General features: G+C 39.2%; 1 protein-coding gene across 1 annotated transcript in view; it reads left to right on the top strand.

Annotated features, from left to right (window-relative positions):
* LOC122799703 (A disintegrin and metalloproteinase with thrombospondin motifs 2-like) overlaps nucleotides 1–20804 on the top strand; it is a 2689413-nt gene that overhangs the window by 2365102 nt on the left and 303507 nt on the right. The window contains exon 14 of the mRNA XM_044068936.1: nucleotides 4521–4644. Coding sequence (XP_043924871.1) covers nucleotides 4521–4644 — 124 coding nt within the window. The remainder of the gene's footprint in view (nucleotides 1–4520; nucleotides 4645–20804) is intronic.

The raw sequence follows: 20804 nt of genomic DNA, 5'->3' as shown, positions 1-20804 counted from the left end.
ATGAATGTGGCTAGGCTTGTAAGGGCTCCTTGGCCAGTAACCTCTCATGAACCTATGCTTCCTGTTCTCTCAGTTCCTCTCCCCGTCATCCTGACTTTCCTTCTACCTGATTACGTGTTCATTTTCTACTGTACTCTGTCTTTTGGGAAAGTTGTTTGCCCAACTAACCCATTACAGATCCACAGAGTCAGAATTTTTCATAATTTGATATTGCTTCCCTAACTTGCACTTTAGTAACAGGAGTAAATATGGTACATGAATTTTCTGCCTTTGAGATTTAAATATGCAAAATATGAGGAAGTGAGTTCAAAACAGAAAGGAAGTATTTTTTCTTGAGCTGAGAGAACTGTGAGATGGGACATTATTTATAATACATGCTTATTGTGTTTATTTGTTAACTGAGTAAACCCACTAGGAAGAAACACCTCTTAGCATGGGGAAACACAGGAGAAGTGCCTGGTTAAGTCAGACAGACTGAGACTGTAGATGCAGGGAGCCAAATGTTGAGCTACACAACAGACTTTCAGTAGGAGCTGTTAAACCTACAGTTAAATTGCCATGCAGAATATGTGTGCAGTCTTTGGTTAACTGTAAGCTTCTTCCTATCTGTAGAACTTGCTGTTCTTCCAAGCTAGCAACACCAGCAAATGTGTTGCTTCCAAGGTTTCTGTCTCTATGTGCCTCAGACAGCTGTCTCTTTTTTTAAATCTCAGTTATGCAGCAGCTAAATTACCTCCTTCATACTCCTACAGTTTTAAAGAAACACCAGTCCATTCCTTAGTAGAATTCCAGCGAGATCTTCTTAACTTCTTTCGCTTGGCATACGAAATTAAGTGACATTAAGCTGATCTGTAAAATGAGTGATAGCTCTGCAAATGCAAACCATATCAACACAGCTCAGCCTTAAATTCCAGAAAAAGATAGGTAAGCAAATCCAATTTAATATTTTAAAAGCTGCCAGGCCTTGCTGTTACTGCAGTCATGTGATTACCCCCAGCCTATTCCAATAACTGAGAACCAGTTAAATGTTTATGCTGGGGATACTGTGTGATCCTCTTCTGTTAACAGCACTGCATGTCCATCATTAATGTTACATAGTAACTTTCTGAATATCATGCACAGTTCTTGAAGGGCCTGTAACTGATGTAACTTCAAATCAGCAATTTCCTTGAATTGGCTCCCTTTCTTACTGAACTAAACACACATAGCTGTTGGGCACTGACTCGATTTCTATCCAGTGTTTGCTTCTGGTCACACTGTATGATGAGTTGCACAACAAACCCTGGTGTAGGACATTGTGTTCATGTTAATGTTGTTATAATCTGGTTCTCTGGCACTGGCAAACTGTGTCTTCCTTCACTGCCAGTTAGGACCAGTTAACTAAGGTAGAGCAAAGGGTGGCCAGATGCCATGGGAGCACGTTGTTAGGGTGCACAATCATAAATGCAGCTGCATTGGTAACTGTGTGACAATGTATTACTGACATTCACATAAACAGTCACTATGGACACTGTGGCTGTTTATGTGTGTGTGTGTGTGTGAGTGTGTGTGTGTGTGTGTGTGTGTGTGTGTGTGTGTGTGTGTGTGTGTGTGTGTGTGTGTGTGCGCATTTGTTTGCGTTACTGGCTGTACCTGTAGTAAGGAGCCACTCGGAGCATTTTGTTATAGTACAGAAGATTGGAGGGTATTTTTTTCCCCTTTGACCATGTACTTTGTGTTGAGTAGGGACGCATTCAAGGAATTGCCCAGGTGTCAGTTTGTGTGTTGGAGGCCAGCCAGATCAGGAAAGAATGATGATGTAATCCCTGATCTCCTGTCTTTGTGAAGGAAAGTAAGAACTTTTTATAGACGACCTTGGCTGTCTTGTTACGTGTAAGAAGAGCAGTGACTGTGAAGGCATTCTGTTCTGTTGTGTAACTGGAGAGCAGTTTCCATAAGCCCACTGCATGGCTATCGCTTTAGAGTCCTTACGGATAATATGCGGCATGTAAGAAAAATCCTCACCCACAGTTTGTGAAGATGTGACATTCATTGCTGCACAGTTTATTTACCTTCATGGGAGGTAGAGGGGTTGTCAGCAGAAACAGATACAGCAGTGGAAACAAAAATATTTTATTAGTGCACAATTCCTCTGAATGTACGTGCAGCATGTTGGCACTATTACTTAGCTTGTCTTAAAATGTTGTTAAAGTCAAAAAGTCAAAGTGAACTTTATTGTCATTTAGACTCCAGAAGGGCAACCTAAACAAAATTGCATGCATCAAGCTCAATACTGAGATGACGGTTACACACATACAACTTGCATACAGCACATGCAACATACAATTACACACATACAAAGTATATATAGCACATGCAACATACAATTACACACATACAGATTACATACAGCACATGCAACATACAATTATACACATACAAAGTACATATAGCACATGCAACATACAATTCCACACATATAAATTACATACAGCACATGCAACATACAATTACACACATACAAATTGCATACAGCACATGCAACATACAATTACACACATAAAAATTACATACAGCACATGCAACATACATAACATTAAGTTTAAGTTAGACTGTTATTTTACTACATACTACTATAAATTACTATGTCTAGAGTTTTTAGCAGCTGGGTGATTTATTATAGCATATTTATTTATTGCATACTTATGTTAGAATTGCTAGCAGATAAATATTGCACATTGTTGATATTGTAAATAGATAACTATGAGTGAACATCTCATAATTTCTATTGCATCATAATGATTTGACCAACACAAGACCATGTCAATGATTAACATTCCTGAGATTGCTTCCAGAGTTCAAGAACATAAATCAGCTGTGGGAAGAAAGTGTTCCTGAACCTGGTTGTTGTACAGCACACTCTGTGGTATCATTTGCCAGATGGCAAGCTTGTAACAGACCCTAGGCAGGGTGTATAGGATCATTGGCTATTTTCATGTCCCTATTTTATTTTTATTTTTATTTTATTTAACATTTGTTTACCGGAAAAGTCCAACTTGGAACAAAGCCAATTTTCAGCAAAGGCCTGCAGAGAAATGCTCCAGATGCATGTCTTTGTAATGTGGTAGGAAACCGGAGTACCTGGAGAAAACCCACACGAATGCAGACTCCACACAGAAGGCACTCCAGCCAAGAATCGAACCAGAGAACCTCTTGCTGTTAAGAGACAATGCTACTACTGCACCACTGCACCATCCATGTAGCAGCATATCTTATATAGACCATGCATTGCTGGGAAGTTGGAGCCTCTTATTCACTGAGTGACCTTCACCACCCTCTGTAGGGCTTTTTGATCTGCAACTGAACAGCCCCCATACCAGACCATGGAGTTGATCATTAGCATGCTTTCTTTGGCACCCCTTTAGAAGATGATAAGGATGGAGGGCAGTAGATTAGCTGTCCTTAACATCTGCAGAAAATGCAGGTATTGATTGGCTTTCCTGACTATGTGACTGGTATTTAGTGACCAGGATACGTCCACTGCATTGCATATGCCCTTGCATGATGGTTACCGCTCTAAAGGTCTCTACCCACAGTCTGTCTGCATTGTGTAGCTTAAGAGCAGGTCCTACTTATCTTATTGATGTTCTATAGCTGGGTAATGGCTGATCCATCTTATTCTACCAATTTAACTAACAGGTATAAATAAATAGGGCAACAAACTGAACATAATATCTTGTTAATAGGAGAATCCCATGCATTGCTACTGACAAGAACCAGTGCACATCTGTTAATTGGTAAGGAAACAAAGGATCTGTACTGTACAAAGTTATTGATAGGTAGTTACCAGGCAGCTGGTATGCCACACCATTCAAGGGACTAGACCTGCACCATCTGGTTAAGTGACTTGCTTAGTAATACCGTATGTAAACAGAGGCTGAAGGAATCAAACCCTGGACTACAGAAAGCAGTTTACCAAGAGATCATAGCCTTAATTCTTTGCTCCAACAACCAAACTGCTCTAAAAGCCCAGAAATCATTCATTAGTCCTTTATTCTGAATCTTGCAGGTTTTACCACTCCACTTAGGCTGTACTTTGAATACAGACCAAAAACATACTCAGCAATGCTGTATGACTGAAGTAACATTTTTAGCATGTTTTACTATCATGTCATCATAACAGTTCCACAACAGTTTAATCCTGTGTCTAGTTTATACTCCTAATAAAAAGCTAACAGTACCTTACGTTTAAAAATAATCTGTGTTAACATTTTTAGTGGTGGAATTTAAGCTTGCCCTTACTGTAACAATTCCATTCATCACGTATAGCTCTGCCTTGTTGTTTGACACAGTGATCATATTTATGAATAATAATAACTTTTATGTGTACTTTGTTCTGCAGAAAGTTGGATGTGGTAAGGTAAATGGGTCCAAAAAACAAGAAAGAGAATGTCAAGTATGTGGCAGAGATTGTTTCCTGTTTTGTGACACCATAATGCTATTTAAAAGTAACAATGTGTCCCACTTGTTATTCTCCACAGAAAGTTGGATGTGATAAGGTGATTGGGTCTACTAAACAGGAAGACAAATGTGGAGTGTGTGGGGGCGATAACTCACATTGTAAAGTAGTGAAGGGGACCTTCACGAGGATACCAAAGAAGCAAGGTCAGTGAAGCTCACAAGATGTTATATTGTTAACGTATAATATTTTGAGAATATGGTAAAGGAGGCAATAAAGAGGTAAAACAAACTCCATAAAAACATATGGCATGCACAAGCGTGTCTGATGTTTTGTACTAATCCATAAAGATGCGTCTTGTCTGGTACACAGTTACATCTGTCTCTGTATATAAATAGTGCAGGTTGTGAGGTTCGCTAACTGGCTATAATTATGCTACAGAGTTTAACTTGTTAGCGATCTGATGAGGCATTGTAGGCAGGCATTCTTTCCCAGTCCTAAAATCGTACCTTCTGAGCACAAATGATCCTCGCACGCTGGAAAGGAAGGCAGTTCAGGAAATCCAGGAATAATGTCTTTGTGTCATTTGTGTCATTGTGTATTATAGTCTGCTCACACTGGTACACTGGTGCAAAATTGTTGTGCCTGTGTTCCATATGTGAGACTTTATACAGAGGTCCTTTGTGACAAAATATTGCCACTGGGCATGTACCACTGCAGTCCAGTGTCTCTTCAACCCCCCCCCCCATACCCACATATATAAGCGCAGCACACACACAAACACACTCCACATTTATAACCATAGCCATGTATGCATGCGTGCACACACATACACACACACACACACACACACACACACACACACACACACACACACACATACACACATACATATATGGATCTAGTTTTAAATACAGAAATGTCATAAGATCAAAGAGCAGAAAACCAAGACCTTAAATCTGAATATGTATATTCTCAAAACTTTACAAGATCAAGTCCCATAATATTGAAAACTGGAAAGCACACATGAGATGCCTACACTCCACCTATACAAAACACCCAAAAAACACATAACAACATCACTTCATAGCAGAACTGTTACATTTCAAAGCACTACTTTTACATTTCTACACAGCACTTCATTTGTCAGAATCAAATTATGCAATAAACACAAAATAAGCAAACTAAAAACATTTTCGGCATGCTTTTATTATACTACCTCAAAAGCTGGTTTGTGCGGAACTAAAAAGCTACAAATATTTTTTTCCTTCACTTTAGCAGGGGAGCTACGCACCCCTAAATCCCCTAAGTGGGGGGCTCTGACCCCATACCCCCCACAAATTAAAAAACTGACAGTTTGCTCAGTGATGAGACAATCCTACATACATATGAATCACCTGTTTGGTTGAACTTTCAGAATACTGATCATGTGTAATGCCAGCACAAGAGACAGAATCGCAGTATGATTGCAGAATGCACGCATGACTTAGTGGGAGGTCGAACTACATCTGAGCATCTGAGATTTAGAATCTGCCCTTTCTTTACTGTTGTCAGATCTCAGAGTTGGTGTGTGTTTGTGTTTTATATATATATATATATATATATATATATATATATATATATATATATATATATATATATATATATATATAGCCTCTATATCACATTATCGAAAGTTAACTTAATCGAATCAATAAAGGTTGAACTTTATTGATCGATTAAGTAAAACATCGAATAATGTAAAAAAAAACAACTAAATTGCATAGGCAGGAGGACAAGCCCACCCAGCACCACCCACTCCCCCCTACTTTAGTATACCAACTCCTAGACCGCACTACATTGACGTAAATGGAAATCTCCTCTTACGGAGATTTCCATTTACTTGTGCGATGTTCTTCACTTTCGATATTGCCATGCCAACAATATCAGACTCGATATTGTCAGCTTACAACAACGTGAAGTAGACCCTATAGACCCTATATATATATATATATATATATATATATATATATATATATATATATATATATATATATATATATACATAGCTATAAATATAGATGTTTATCTATGTATAGATATAGATATATAAAGGCATGGGGTGGCATGTACAAGAGGGATTGCCCCCCACCAAACAAAGTTTTTCTTTCAGTATTTTCACTTTAGATTTTTTGATCGGTTAAACCTGTGCTTCCATCTATTTTACTAGCTAATGTTTGTTCGCTGGAAAATAAAACTGATTTTTTTTTTAGAATGGATTTGACCACTCAGCGTAAAGTGAGGAATTGTTGTGCTTTTATTTTTACTGAGACTTGGTTGAATTCTACTGTCATCTGTGTAGATGGGTTAACAACATTTCATATGGACAGAAGTCATATTCTCAGTGATAAATCTAGAGGAGGGGGTATATGTATGTACTTCAACAATAAATGGTGTAAAAACAGTGACATTGTTTTAAGCCATTATTCAGAAGACATTGAGTTTATATTATTAAAATGTAGACCATTTTATTTACCGAGGGAATTTACAACTATAAACATCACAGCAGTATATATTCCCCCTAGTGCAAGTATTAAAAATGCACTATCCATATTATAAAAGTCCGTTAGTGAGCTGCAGAATATTAACCCAGACTCTGTTTTCATTATTGCTGGTGACTCTAATCAGGCTAATTTGAAATAGTTATTGGCACATTATTATCAATATGTGGGTTTTGCTACCAGAGGAGAAAATACATTGGAACAGGTTTATGCAAACATCAAACAGGCATTTAAGGCAGTTCCTCATCTTATATATCCTCATTTTGGGAATTCAGACCATCTTTCTCTTATGTTAATTGCAGCATACAGGAAACTATTATTTAGAGGTAAACCAACAGTGAAGCAAATAAGGATTCAGCCGGAGGGAGGGCCGGAGGGAGTAGTCTCAGCACCCCAGGACTGGTCTGAGTGTACCGACTGGAATGTGTTTAGAGAGGCTGGCAGTGTTAATCATTGTATTCATTTGGGAGAGTATGCTGAGTCTGTGATGGCATTTATATCCAAATGTCTAGATGATGTGACAGTTGTTAACAATAACAACATCCATGCAAATCAGAAACTTTGGTTCACTAACGAGGTGCATATGCTTTTGAAAGCATGGAATATGCTGCCCTTAAGTCCGCGGATAAAGATGCTCTTCGGTCTGCTAGAGTTAATTTGAATCGAGGTGAGAAACCAGCAAAATAGGCTTATGGACAAAAAATTCAGTCTCACGTCTCAGATTCAAAAGCTCCAAGACGTCTGTGCCAAGGCATTCAGCTCATCACAGACTATAGGCCTCCTTCATTACCTTGTGATGGTAACGTTGATTTGTTTAATACACTGAATATTTCAGTCCATTTGAGGTGAAAAATAATGTAACATCAATGAAAGCCTCTTTTGCCCGGATGCTGAAGTGCTTTGTCTTAATCCAGTAGATGCTCAGAGGACTTTACGGAAAGTTGATTCTAGGAAAGCAGCAGGCCCTAATAATATATCAGGGCATGTAAATATATCAAGACGTATAACTATATCAGGGCATGTAAATACATCAAGACGTATAACTATATCAGGGCATGTAAATACATCAAGACGTATAAATATATCAGGGCATGTAAATACATCAAGACGTATAACTATATCAGGGCATGTAAATACATCAAGACGTATAACTATATCAGGGCATGTAAATACATCAAGACGTATAACTATATCAGGGCATGTAAATACATCAAGACGTATAACTATATCAGGGCATGTAAATACATCAAGACGATAACTATATCAGGGCATGTAAATACATCAAGACGTATAAATATATCAGGGCATGTAAATACATCAAGACGTATAACTATATCAGGGCATGTAAATACATCAAGACGTATAAATATATCAGGGCATGTAAATACATCAAGACGTATAAATATATCAGGGCATGTAAATACATCAAGACGTATAACTATATCAGGGCATGTAAATACATCAAGACGTATAAATATATCAGGGCATGTAAATACATCAAGACGTATAACTATATCAGGGCATGTAAATACATCAAGACGTATAACTATATCAGGGCATGTAAATACATCAAGACGTATAAATATATCAGGGCATGTAAATACATCAAGACGTATAACTATATCAGGGCATGTAAATACATCAAGACGTATAAATATATCAGGGCATGTAAATACATCAAGACGATAAATATATCAGGGCATGTAAATACATCAAGACGTATAAATATATCAGGGCATGTAAATACATCAAGACGATAACTATATCAGGGCATGTAAATACATCAAGACGTATAAATATATCAGGGCATGTAAATACATCAAGACGATAAATATATCAGGGCATGTAAATACATCAAGACGTATAAATATATCAGGGCATGTAAATACATCAAGACGTATAACTATATCAGGGCATGTAAATACATCAAGACGTATAAATATATCAGGGCATGTAAATATATCAAGACGTATAACTATATCAGGGCATGTAAATACATCAAGACGTATAAATATATCAGGGCATGTAAATACATCAAGACGTATAACTATATCAGGGCATGTAAATACATCAAGACGTATAAATATATCAGGGCATGTAAATATATCAAGACGTATAACTATATCAGGGCATGTAAATACATCAAGACGTATAACTATATCAGGGCATGTAAATACATCAAGACATATAACTATATCAGGGCATGTAAATACATCAAGACGTATAACTATATCAGGGCATGTAAATACATCAAGACGTATAAATATATCAGGGCATGTAAATACATCAAGACGTATAAATATATCAGGGCATGTAAATACATCAAGACGTATAACTATATCAGGGCATGTAAATACATCAAGACGTATAACTATATCAGGGCATGTAAATACATCAAGACGTATAACTATATCAGGGCATGTAAATACATCAAGACGTATAAATATATCAGGGCATGTCATACTCTGGAAATGTGCTGATCAACCGATGGATGTTATTAGAGAAATTCATAACATTTCCCTGTATCAAGCTGTTGTGCCTCTGTGTTTTAAGGCTAATTCTATCATATCAGTGCCAAAAAAAGTCACCAGTATCTGCACTAAATGTAGCGCTCACTTTTATTGTAATAAAGTGTTTTGAGAGGCTGGTCAAAGACTGTATAACATCTGAACTTTCTGTAACGTTTGATCCATTTCAGTTTGCACATCACTGTAATCGGTCTACCGATGATGCAGTAGTGGCAACAGCACTTCATTTGTCTTTGACCCATGAGGACAATAAGAACAGTTATGTGAGGATGTTTTTCATCGACTTCAGTTCTGCCTTTAGTACAATTATTCCCCAGCATTTGGTTAAAAAAATTGGTCTAATTGGTATTTGTGATTTTCTTACTGCTAGACCCCAGACAGTGTGGGTGGGGAAGAACATCTCTGAGGTCATCTCTATGAATACTGGGGTCCCTCAAGGTTATGTCTTGAACCCTTTGTTGCTTACTTTAGCAACCAGTGACTGCTGCACTAAATATAAGTTGAATCACATCATAAAGTTTGTAGATGCATGACTGTAGTGGACCTCATTAGTGATGATGATGAATTGGCCTATAGACAGGAAGTAGAACAACAAGCTGCCTCATGTGATAACATATTGTCACTAAATGTCAACAGTAGGAAGGAAATCATTGTTGACTTTGGGAGGAATCACATGGCACATCCTGACAGTTCAGGGTAATCCCGTGGAGTTAGTAAGTAGTATTGTTTATGGTAAGCAGCCTCACATCCCCCTCAATGTATTGTAGCTGTGGGCTCCCAGATAAGCTTCTACAAGAAGTAAGATGCCAGTGCCTCTCTTCTGCTCCCATCTACTGGACGCTTGAATCTTTTTTCTGGACCTTGCTTCCTCATATTGTTTATGGTAAGCAGCCTCTCATCCACCTCAGCATATCGTAGCTCTGGGCTCCCAGATAAGCTCCTACAAGCAATAAGACCCCAGTGCGTGACCACAGACAGGTGTTTCCGGGATAGGATACGTGAACACATTTACCACATTAGGAAAGGTTCAATACACAATGCATTAGCGAAGCACATTGTACAATATTGGGAAACACATACTTTTTTGTTTAGAGCCCTGGAAGTTGTAGTCCCCAGTACACGTGAGGGTGACATTAGGAATCACACAGAGAGTAGAGAGAGTAATTGGATCATTAAATTAAGAGCAGATAGAGGTATGGGACTCAGCAAAAGAGCATCTATCAAGCCCCTTCTCAGGAAACGTAGGAATAAGAAGTGATCACCATTTTTATTTCTTCTCATCTATTTTAGAGTGACACTATATGTGTGTCCAACATGCTAGAGATTTTGAACAGTCTTTACTTGTTCTTTATATGATGTTTTTAGCAAATGTAAGAATTATGAGTGAGCAGTATCATACATATTCATTTACTTTTTAAAGTGTTTTAGAGTGACAATATGTGTATTCCTTAATAAGGTAGAGATTTGCATTAGCTAGTAGTGCTGTTTTATATGTCTACATTTTTATCTGAATCAATTTGTATGTGATATGCTTTAGTTTTTAAACATATTTGTTTATGTAGTGATGCTGCATGAATTCTGTTTATATGTGTTTAGTTTGATAGCATAGGTGTATTATACACTATATCACTTTAAGTTCTCTAATTGGTACAGGAGTATGATTGGTTAGTTCTATTTTTTGAATTGTATATATATTGCTTTATTTTATGGGTGATTGTACTATATATCTGATGAAGCTTTTTTAAGCGAAAGCGCTTATTTATGTATGTCTGGACACCTGTGAATAAATTACGTTTTTATTGGAACTGTATCCTGCTTCACTTCATTCTGACCATTTATGACTTCTTGCTTTATATTGTTTTAGTTGGATGCGGAGTGTTTAGCAGGTTCTTTGGCAGCTACTTATCCGTTGACAATAAAATATGACCTTGACCTTGGCATTTAGATCCAAGGATGTCATTGTTCATATGTACTTGGTTCTCTTCAGTCCAAACATTGAGTACAACTTCTGCTTTGGTACATACCTGACCAGGCATATGCAACATCTGGAGTATGCACAAAGATTCCTCGCAAAAAAAACAATATGGGACATAACCAAGACAACCTTAAACCCCTAGCCCTGTACCTGATCTCCCACAGACAGCTGAAAGGTGATCGACTTAATGTGTGCAAAATCTGCATCTTTGTGGCATGTATGCTAAGAAAAGTGCAGTCGATGCATAGCTCTGCTGTCATATTGTCATGGCTGAATACCTAATGTTCTTAAACGAAAACATACTCATGAGTGCTGCAGTTGTCCTACAGTCCATGCAGGGTATTGACCTGGTAAATTACCCAATGAGATGCATACAGGTAGACCATCACTGATGCAATGAGATTTGAAGGGGTTGAGCCATCCCAGTACCAGTGTTCAGTCCTCTTGGAATGATCCCAATACCATTATCCCCATGCAGAGATACTAAAAGCCTTTTAGCTTTGTTAGTCTTGTGCCCCTGGCATCGTGGTATGGCCAGCTTCCATGCTGCAATGGAACTTCAGTTTTCTCGATGTAGCATATCATATATCAGTGACCTGGTTATGACATTGCCGCTGAATGCAACTCCACCCCAGCAGTGATGACCGAGAGCATCATTATCTGCCATATGTGGTGCAGCGATGACCTAGAGAATCATTATCTGTCACATGTGGTGCAATGATGGCCTGGAGCATCATCTGTCACATGTGGTGCAGTGATGACCTGGAGCATCGTTATCTGCCACATGTAGTACAATGATGACCTGGAGCATCGTTATCTTTCACATGTGGTGCAGTGATGGCCTGGAGCATCATTACCTGCCACGTGGTGCAATGATGACCTGGAGCATCATTATCTGCCACATGTGGTACACTGATGACCTGGAGCATCATTATCTTCCCCATGTGGTACAGTGATGACCTGGAGCATTATTATCTGCACCATGGGGTGCACTGATGACCTGGAGCATCATTATCTGCCACGTGGTGCAATGATGACCTGGAGCATCATTATCTGCCACATGTGGTGCAGTGATGACCTTGAGCATCATTGTCTGTCACATGTGGTGCAATGATGACCTGGAGCATCATTATCTGTCACATGTGGTGCAGTGATGACCTGGAGTATCTTTATCTGCCACATGCGGTGCAATGAAGACCTGTAGCATTATTATCTGTCACATATGGTGCATTAATGACCTGTTGCATCATTATCTATCACATGTGGTGTAGTGATGACCTGGAGTATCATTATCTGTCACATGTGGTACATTGATGACCTGGAGCAACATCTGTCACATGTGGTACAGTGATGACCTGGAGCATCATTATCTGCCACATATGGTACAGTAATGACCTGGAGCATCATTATCTATCACATGTGGTGCAGTGATGACCTGGAACATTGTTATCCATCACATGTGCTGCAGTGATGACCTGGAGCATCATTATCTGTCACATGTGGTGCAGTGATGACCTGGAGCATCGTTATCTTCCACATGTGGTACAGTGATGACCTGGAGCGTCATTATCTGCCACATGTGCAATGATGACCTGGAGCATCATTATGTGCTGCAGTGATGACATGAAACATCGTTATCAGCCACATGTGATACAGTGATGACCTGGAGCATCATTATCTGCCCCATGTGGTGCAGTGATGACCTGGGCCATCATTGTCTGTCACATGTGCTGCAGTGATGACCTGGAGCATCGTTATTTGCCACATGTGGTACAGTGATGACCTGGAGCATCATTATCTGTCACATGAGGTTCAGTGATGAACTGGATCATCGTTATCTTCCACATGTGGTGCAGTGATGACCTGGAGCATCATTATCTCAACACTACTTTTCTAAACAGCTGCCACTCATAGGTCACGAATACCTTCAACATGGCATCATGTTTTTCAAAGCTGAAACTACACCCCTGTGCTGTTTACCATATCCTCTGGATGTAGTGATTCCTGTAAAAATAAAAGATGCAGTCTTTCAATTGAATGAATTCTGCTATGATGGTAGAATGACAGCTACAGATACAGGAGTAGCTGAGTTTCACCACACTCTTGTACATATGGGTTTGATTCTAACCTTAAACAGCAAAGTGTATTCTGCAAGCACAAAGTATGTTAAAAAAGCTGGATTTAAGTAAGCAATCTGTTTATTAGGTTCATAGGTTCATACTAGGCTATCTGCCCGAGGGCATTTACAAGCCTAGCCCATAGTTTTGTGGCTTACGCCACCCCTTTAGTATGGGGAACTATACCCATTATTTTGCTGTGCCTCTGTCGAGCAGTGACACTGAGTTATTAAGTTGTAACATACAGTGGTGAGCATTCCACCATGGACACTAGCTACCCACTTTCCTCCCATCCCTTTGTTCATAGTACACCCCCACCCGTTACATTGACAAAGACAGGAACTTAAAAAAAAGGCATTATCCTGCCCCTAAAACATTCTTCCTTTGCTGTTCAAAATCCAGAGCTAAGGGTATATAGTTTATTTTTTTTCTATTGTACATATTATCCTTACCTGTTCTTTGAAATACTGCTTACTCCATCCTCACAAACTGGGTGATACTTTTTTGTTTCCTCACTGCAAACAAGTTGGAAACTAGCTCTAGTTGCATGCCCCTTCTACCCTAATCTGGTAACCCCTCCCTTCGTATTTACATCTGATATCTGGTGATAGGGTATATAGTAATCCTGACAATATGGGTGTCATTTTTAAAATACTCAGTTGCTGTCCATCCTTCCTATGTAGCATGCTCACCACATAAGTTTTTTTTTCTATTGCTTCAAGTTACTGGTATTTTGCTAATGTTAGCTTAAATAACTGTATCCTACATCTGTTAATTCTTGCATTTTATCAATCTTTTACTTGACAACTGTGTATCATTTGGGTTATGAATGTAACATACTTAAACCACATGACCCACTGCATAAGCATGTGACTCATTGTTTGTTTCATAGCCTGCATAACTGCATTTTACCTGTTAACTTCTTGAACGATTTTATTTTTAGAGTCACATTAGCTCATCTCTTCAGCTACTGGCTTGGTTACCTTGTCTACTGAAATTTTCTGGCATAGCATTACTAATAGCTGTGTAGACTGTTTATTTGTCTTTAAACACACTTGTTTTTACCAGGCCCTCCTATTATACAGTCTCAATTAGTTAAATGATAAACTGAGGTGTTAATCTAGTAGCGTAGCATATTTTACTCTACTAATATAATTATCCCCTGTCTCTTAAGAGGCATTATACTACATGCGCACTATGTAGTAAATACTTGTTATCCTGCTATAACTGGAACTATGAACTCATGGTACACATAATGATAGCCAGGAAAAAGCGGTGTTTGAAAAGGTGCTTTAAATATGTGACACACATACTTTTAGTGAATGTATTAGCATTGTCTCTCTTAGTTTGTTTTCACTAATCTGCCTCTACTTCTATCATGCTGTCCCTCACACACTTTTTTGTTTTTTCTTCTGCTGCTAGTTAAGTTGTAGAGTCCTTATCAGCAGTTAACTCATCTGAACTGGTGATACTACAGCCACCAGATCACGAACCATTAGTCCTTAAACAGCAAAGTGTATTCTGCAAGTATGTTAAAAAAAGCAGGGATTTAATGAAGCAATCTGTTTATTATGTTGTAACTAACATATAGTGATGAACACAACCATGGATGCTAGCTATGCACTTTCCTCCCATACCTTTGTTCTTAACACACACCCACACCATACACTGATACAGATGGAAATTTAAAAAAAGGCATTATCCTGCCCCTAAAACAGTCTTCATTTGCTAATCAAAATTTCTCCAGAGTTAAGGGTATATAGTTTATTTTTTCGGTTGTACATATTATCCTTACCTGTTCTTTGAAATACTGCTTTCTCTACTCCCGCAAAGTGGGTGATACCTTTTTTTTTGTTTCCTCACTGCATACATGCTGAAAACTCACTTAGGCCTGCTCCATTCACTCTTGCTACACCTGGGCTCACTCCACTCCCCTACCCTACCCTACCCCCATTCCCACCCACAGCCCACCTCCTTAACTATATCCCCATCCACCTAATCCCCACCCCTCTTCTCAGCCTATCACAACTAACACATTCTTACTCTTTCTCCACCCTCTAATCCCATACAAACAACTCCTCTAATACATTGTCTTAGTACTGCCCTACTACTTCCTGCCCTCTAGTATTACATTATCTGCAACCAATCCTCCAACAGTTCTTCACTCTAACACCTCAGTCCTTCATTGTTCTCCATTCAAGTCTTACCTCTCAGACACCTCCCCTTTTCTTTCTCCCCTCCTCTTATTTTTATAATAGCCCACCCTCTTTCTATCTTTCATATCATGCCTCTCAACATACTGATAACCTCTATTCTACTTCTTCTGCCCTACTTGACCTGTTATAACACTAACCTCATTTATCACAAATAATTACCTACACTCTCTCAAGTATCTAACATATATAACTGCACCCTCTCTCATTCTATTTCTCAGTCTTTATTTAATTTCTCATACAATCATCTTTTTAAAACCTAAGTCTTCTCTCTCAACCCCAGTATCTCTCCCAGAATCAAACGAAAACATCTCATCTACTGCTCTTACTCTCCCAAACTCACCATACTTATTAGAGTTTGATTTCTGGATGGAGACATGCATCCTAATACAGGTCCCTCCACATCACCATCCACTTCTATTCTAACATCTTCCTCCTCCATCCCCATCTCCTCAACCCTTTCTTCCTCCTCTCTCAAAACCTTCTATCTATAAATATACAAAGTCTGTTAAACAAAACCACTGACCTTCAAGCATTCGTTTTCCATTTTACTCCACACATCTTAACCTTGTCCGAATCCTGGCTAAAACCCCATATCCCAAACAATGTCATCCTACCCTCTGGATACAATATTTACCACCTGGATAGAATCTCAAAGAAAGGAGGAGGTGTAGCCATAATCTGCTCTGAAGAACTGAACATCTCTCCCTTATTCACACATTCAGCTGATTTCTACCTTGCCAAACTACTTATACTTAACTGCCACATAAACACCCACAAAAAATTCGCTATTGCTTCCATCTATATCCCACCTGGCAAAAACATCCCCACTCTTGAAAACATATTGTCATGGATCTCCCAAAATCTACCCTATGAAACTGTAATACTGGTTGATGTAAATATTGACTGGAAAACACTGAGTGCTAACTCCCCAGACCAAAGCATCAATCTCTCTGGATACAGCCAGCTCATCACAACCCCAACCCACTTGAATAAACTATCCAACATCAGTACAATCCTTGACTGGATACCGACTAACAACCTCACTTCTATCACAACCCCAAGACACTTCCCGATACCTTAAGTGACCACCTTCCCATCTATACTGAAAGACATTCCCCACAACTGTCTAGGCCTCATCTTTACAGAGACTGTTGTTTCATAGTTTCATAGTTTCATAGTATAGTACTAGGCTATCTGCCCTGGGGCATTTGTAAGCCTAGCCATAGTGATGTGGCTTTTGCCACCCCATGAAATGGTACAAAAATGTACAGAATAAAATTAGAATACTGTGCCTCCGTCTAGTAATGACACAATGAAGGTCCCCTTGTATAATAGAATTAGTTTACTGTGCCCATCTAGCAGTGACACAGATGTGACCCCTGGGGTAAACTTACGATCTCTCATCCACTCATCAAGATTTCTCTTGAAGAGAGTCAGTGAGGGGCTCTGCCTAATACGAACTGGGATCTTGTTCTAAAGCATGGGAAGCCTCTGGGTTATGAATCTATCCTTCCAGCATGTCCTATTCATACTTGTGTCAAGGTTTAAGTCTTTAGCTCTCGTGGTCCTGATGGATTTGGATTTTTTGAGGTGGAGCATGTCCATCAGATCCTGATTAGACAGGGCCTTGAACGTCAGGCAGAGATCACCTCTGAGCAGGCGGTATGCTACTGAATAGAGCTGAAGTTTCTTTAGTCTGGCAGAATAAGACATATGTTGGAGACCCTTGATCCTCTTGGTGAGGTACTTTTGTGGCCTCTCCAGCTGTTGCAAATGCCGGGTGAGGTACATACCAAATGAGGCATTGTACTCAATCATGGGTCTGCTGAGGGAGGAGTATAGGGGTACAATGACATCCCTGGATCTGGATGTGAATCCCTTCATGATGAGGTGTGCAAGGTAGAATGTTTTTCTAACCACTTTGGCAATGTGGGTGTCAAATGAGAGGTCACTGTCGACTTGGGTCCCTAGGTCTCTGATTACTTTCTCCATACTCAGTGGGTTGCTGTCTATGTGATAATTTGTGGGTACTTTGTTTTTCCCAAAGGGGATGACTATACATTTTTTGGCATTTAGTTTAAGGCCGTGACTCCTGCACCAGTTGTCCGTTTCTGTGAGGCCTTTTTGTAGGATGTATGTGTCCGCTGGTGTATCGGCTATGGCGCCTAGTTTGCAGTCATCTGCGAACTTTGTCAGCCACAACCCTCCCATGTTTGCTTTAACATCTGAGAAATAAATGCCGAACAAGAGGGGTCCCAGGACAGATCCCTGTGGGGCACCACTTGTGACTGGCTTTGAGTCTGACATTGCTCCAGCGATTTTAACTTTATGGGTTCTGTCCTTTAGCCAATTTGCAACCCATCTAATGACATAAGGGTTTAGGTTTAAGCTGTTGAGCTTATCTATGATGCCTGAGTGGGGTATTGTGTCGAAGGCCTTAGCCAAGTCCAGGTAGGCTGTATGGACTGCTTTGCCCTCATCAATGGCTCTAGTGACTGTTTCGAAAAAGTCAACCAGGTTCAAAAGGCAGGATCTGCCCTTTACAAAGCCAAACTGGGTGGGGTCAAGTGTCTGTAGGTCCCCTATGTCTCTGTTTATGAGTTCTAGCTTCAGTTACACAACTTTTACTGAAAGACTGTCATCAATAAATTGATCCTGCCTGTATAATCTTCCTCTTAATGATGCTGTGCTAAAATTCAACAAATTCTTAGACATTCTCACTAGCACTCCTTCGGAAAATTAGAATAAAAACTAGTCATGCCCCCTGGTTGACAAAAGAAACTCATTCCCTTATGCATCAGAGACATTCTGCATGGAAAACTTGGTTAAAATCATAATCACATACCCACCATCCACAACGAACTCAGAAACCAGACAAACAAAACACATCCTCAATGATAAAAGAAAATTTTGCATTATGACCCAGACTAGCCATCACACTAATCCCAACAATTTTTGGAGAGCTATCAACTCTATCATCCACCCTGGAAGTCCTCAAACTCCTAATCCCTTCCCTGACCTGTCAGCACAGGACACCACCATCCTCCTCCTCAGCCATTATTTCATTAATAATATTCAAAAACTGACCAACCCTAACCACAAATCCAACACTACTGTCCCTCCTCAAATACCTTATGATCTAACCATGTTCTCTCTTAAACCCATACCCACCTCAACTATAAAATCTCTCCTCCAAAAAGTAAAGCCACGTTCCCTCTCTGATGATAATCTACCTTCCTTTTGCTCATCCTTGCAGCTGACCATATTGCATATCCAGTCTCAATACTCATCAATAGATCAATTTGTGAAGCCACTGTACCTGACATTTGGAAAGATTTCTATGCCATACACTACACAAAGGAGGCAATTCCACCGACCCATCTAACTATAGACCAATAGCTATTCTCCCCCTCTCTCAAAAATTCTAGAAAAATGTATAAATATCCAGCATCTTAAATACCTCATCCAAGAAAACCTTCTGACACCTACCCAACATGTTTTCTGTCCAAACCATAGTACAACACCTGCAATTTTAACTTTCATTAACAGTATAACTGAAGCCTGGGATAATAATAAACTTGTCTCATGTCTTTTCTTAGACCTTTCAAAAGCCTTCAGTATGGTTTCCCACTCTAAACCCCTAACCAAGCTGGCCAACCTTAATCCCTCAGCTTCTACTCTTGGATGATTCTCTGGTTGTCAGATAGGACACCTCCTGCTCCCCTTTCCTCTCCAGCCATGCAGGTGTTCCTCAGGGCTCCGCCCTGGGACCCGTTCTTTTCAATATTTTCACCAACGACCTCTATACCTCTTGTTGTCACTCCTCTCTAATTCAATATGCAGATGATTCAGCACTCGTCTCCTCTTCTGACAGTATCTCTCAACTTCACACTCTTACCGAAGACTCTTTTCTCTCTGTTGAATGATGGTTCAGTGAAAATCAGCTTAGTCTAAATCCTAAAAAACTCTAACTCTTTCTTCCAAAATCTCTTTCACACCTCGAACCCACCTTCTCCATCTCCTCCTTAAATAAAACCATCATTAATGTAGAATCATTAATGTAGAATCATTAATGTAGAATCATTAATGTAGAATCATTAATGTAGAATCATTAATGTAGAATCCCACACAAAGCTACTCGGAATGATAACAGATGATGAACTACAATTTAACTGTTGTGTCCAACAGTCTGTAAAAAAAACTAACCAAAAACTCAGTCTCCTCTATAGAAATAGCAAATACCTAACATTAGAGTATCCTTGGCCCAAGCTTATCTACTTCCAAGCCTACACTATGCTGCCCCAACCCTTACCAACCATCAGTCTTTTATAACTACTAAGCTAGAACAGACATACAATAAAATTGCTAAATTTGTTGCAAACCTACCACATTCCTCTCTCTAAAAACCTACAGTGGCTCGAACTTCCCTACCAACGTCAACTTTCCCAACTCACTTCTTACTCAACAGATACACAACCTGCCTCTCTCTAGCTAATTTGTTATTAATATACCCCTACACGCCCACTCTGCAGCACAGACCAACATCTTCAAATATACAAACCCAATAAAGTTATTGGGAAAGTATATACAGTATCTCATAACTAGAACAAACCCCCACTCAACATAAGAAGGATTACTCCCTCCAGCACTTTCAAAAAAGAACTAAAAAATTGTTTAGCTAATTCATGGATTTGCTTTTGTCAAGGCCCCGCATAAACCCTTCCTTCCTCGCCTTGTAGCACTTTCCCTCTGTACTACTTCTAATAACTCTTATAGGATGGCTTGGCTTAGCCTTAGTAGTTTTTTTTTTTGTTTAAAAAATAATACATGTATAAGGTGATGGTGTTGGTCTTTTTGTACCTGTTCACAGTTATGTCCATAACCTGTTTTGATTTTTCAGATGTGTAACTATCGTATATTGTTATCACTTTTTTGTCATTGTTAACTCCCTTTGACTAATTGTTATTGCCATTGAATTACTATCATACCT

The sequence above is a fragment of the Protopterus annectens genome, chromosome 4.part0 (genome assembly GCF_019279795.1).
Source record: "Protopterus annectens isolate FY-2018-M chromosome 4.part0, PAN1.0, whole genome shotgun sequence".
Taxonomy (NCBI): domain Eukaryota; kingdom Metazoa; phylum Chordata; order Ceratodontiformes; family Protopteridae; genus Protopterus; species Protopterus annectens.
The sequence above is the reverse complement of the archived record's forward strand: the minus strand, read 5'-3'. Positions and strand labels throughout refer to the sequence as shown.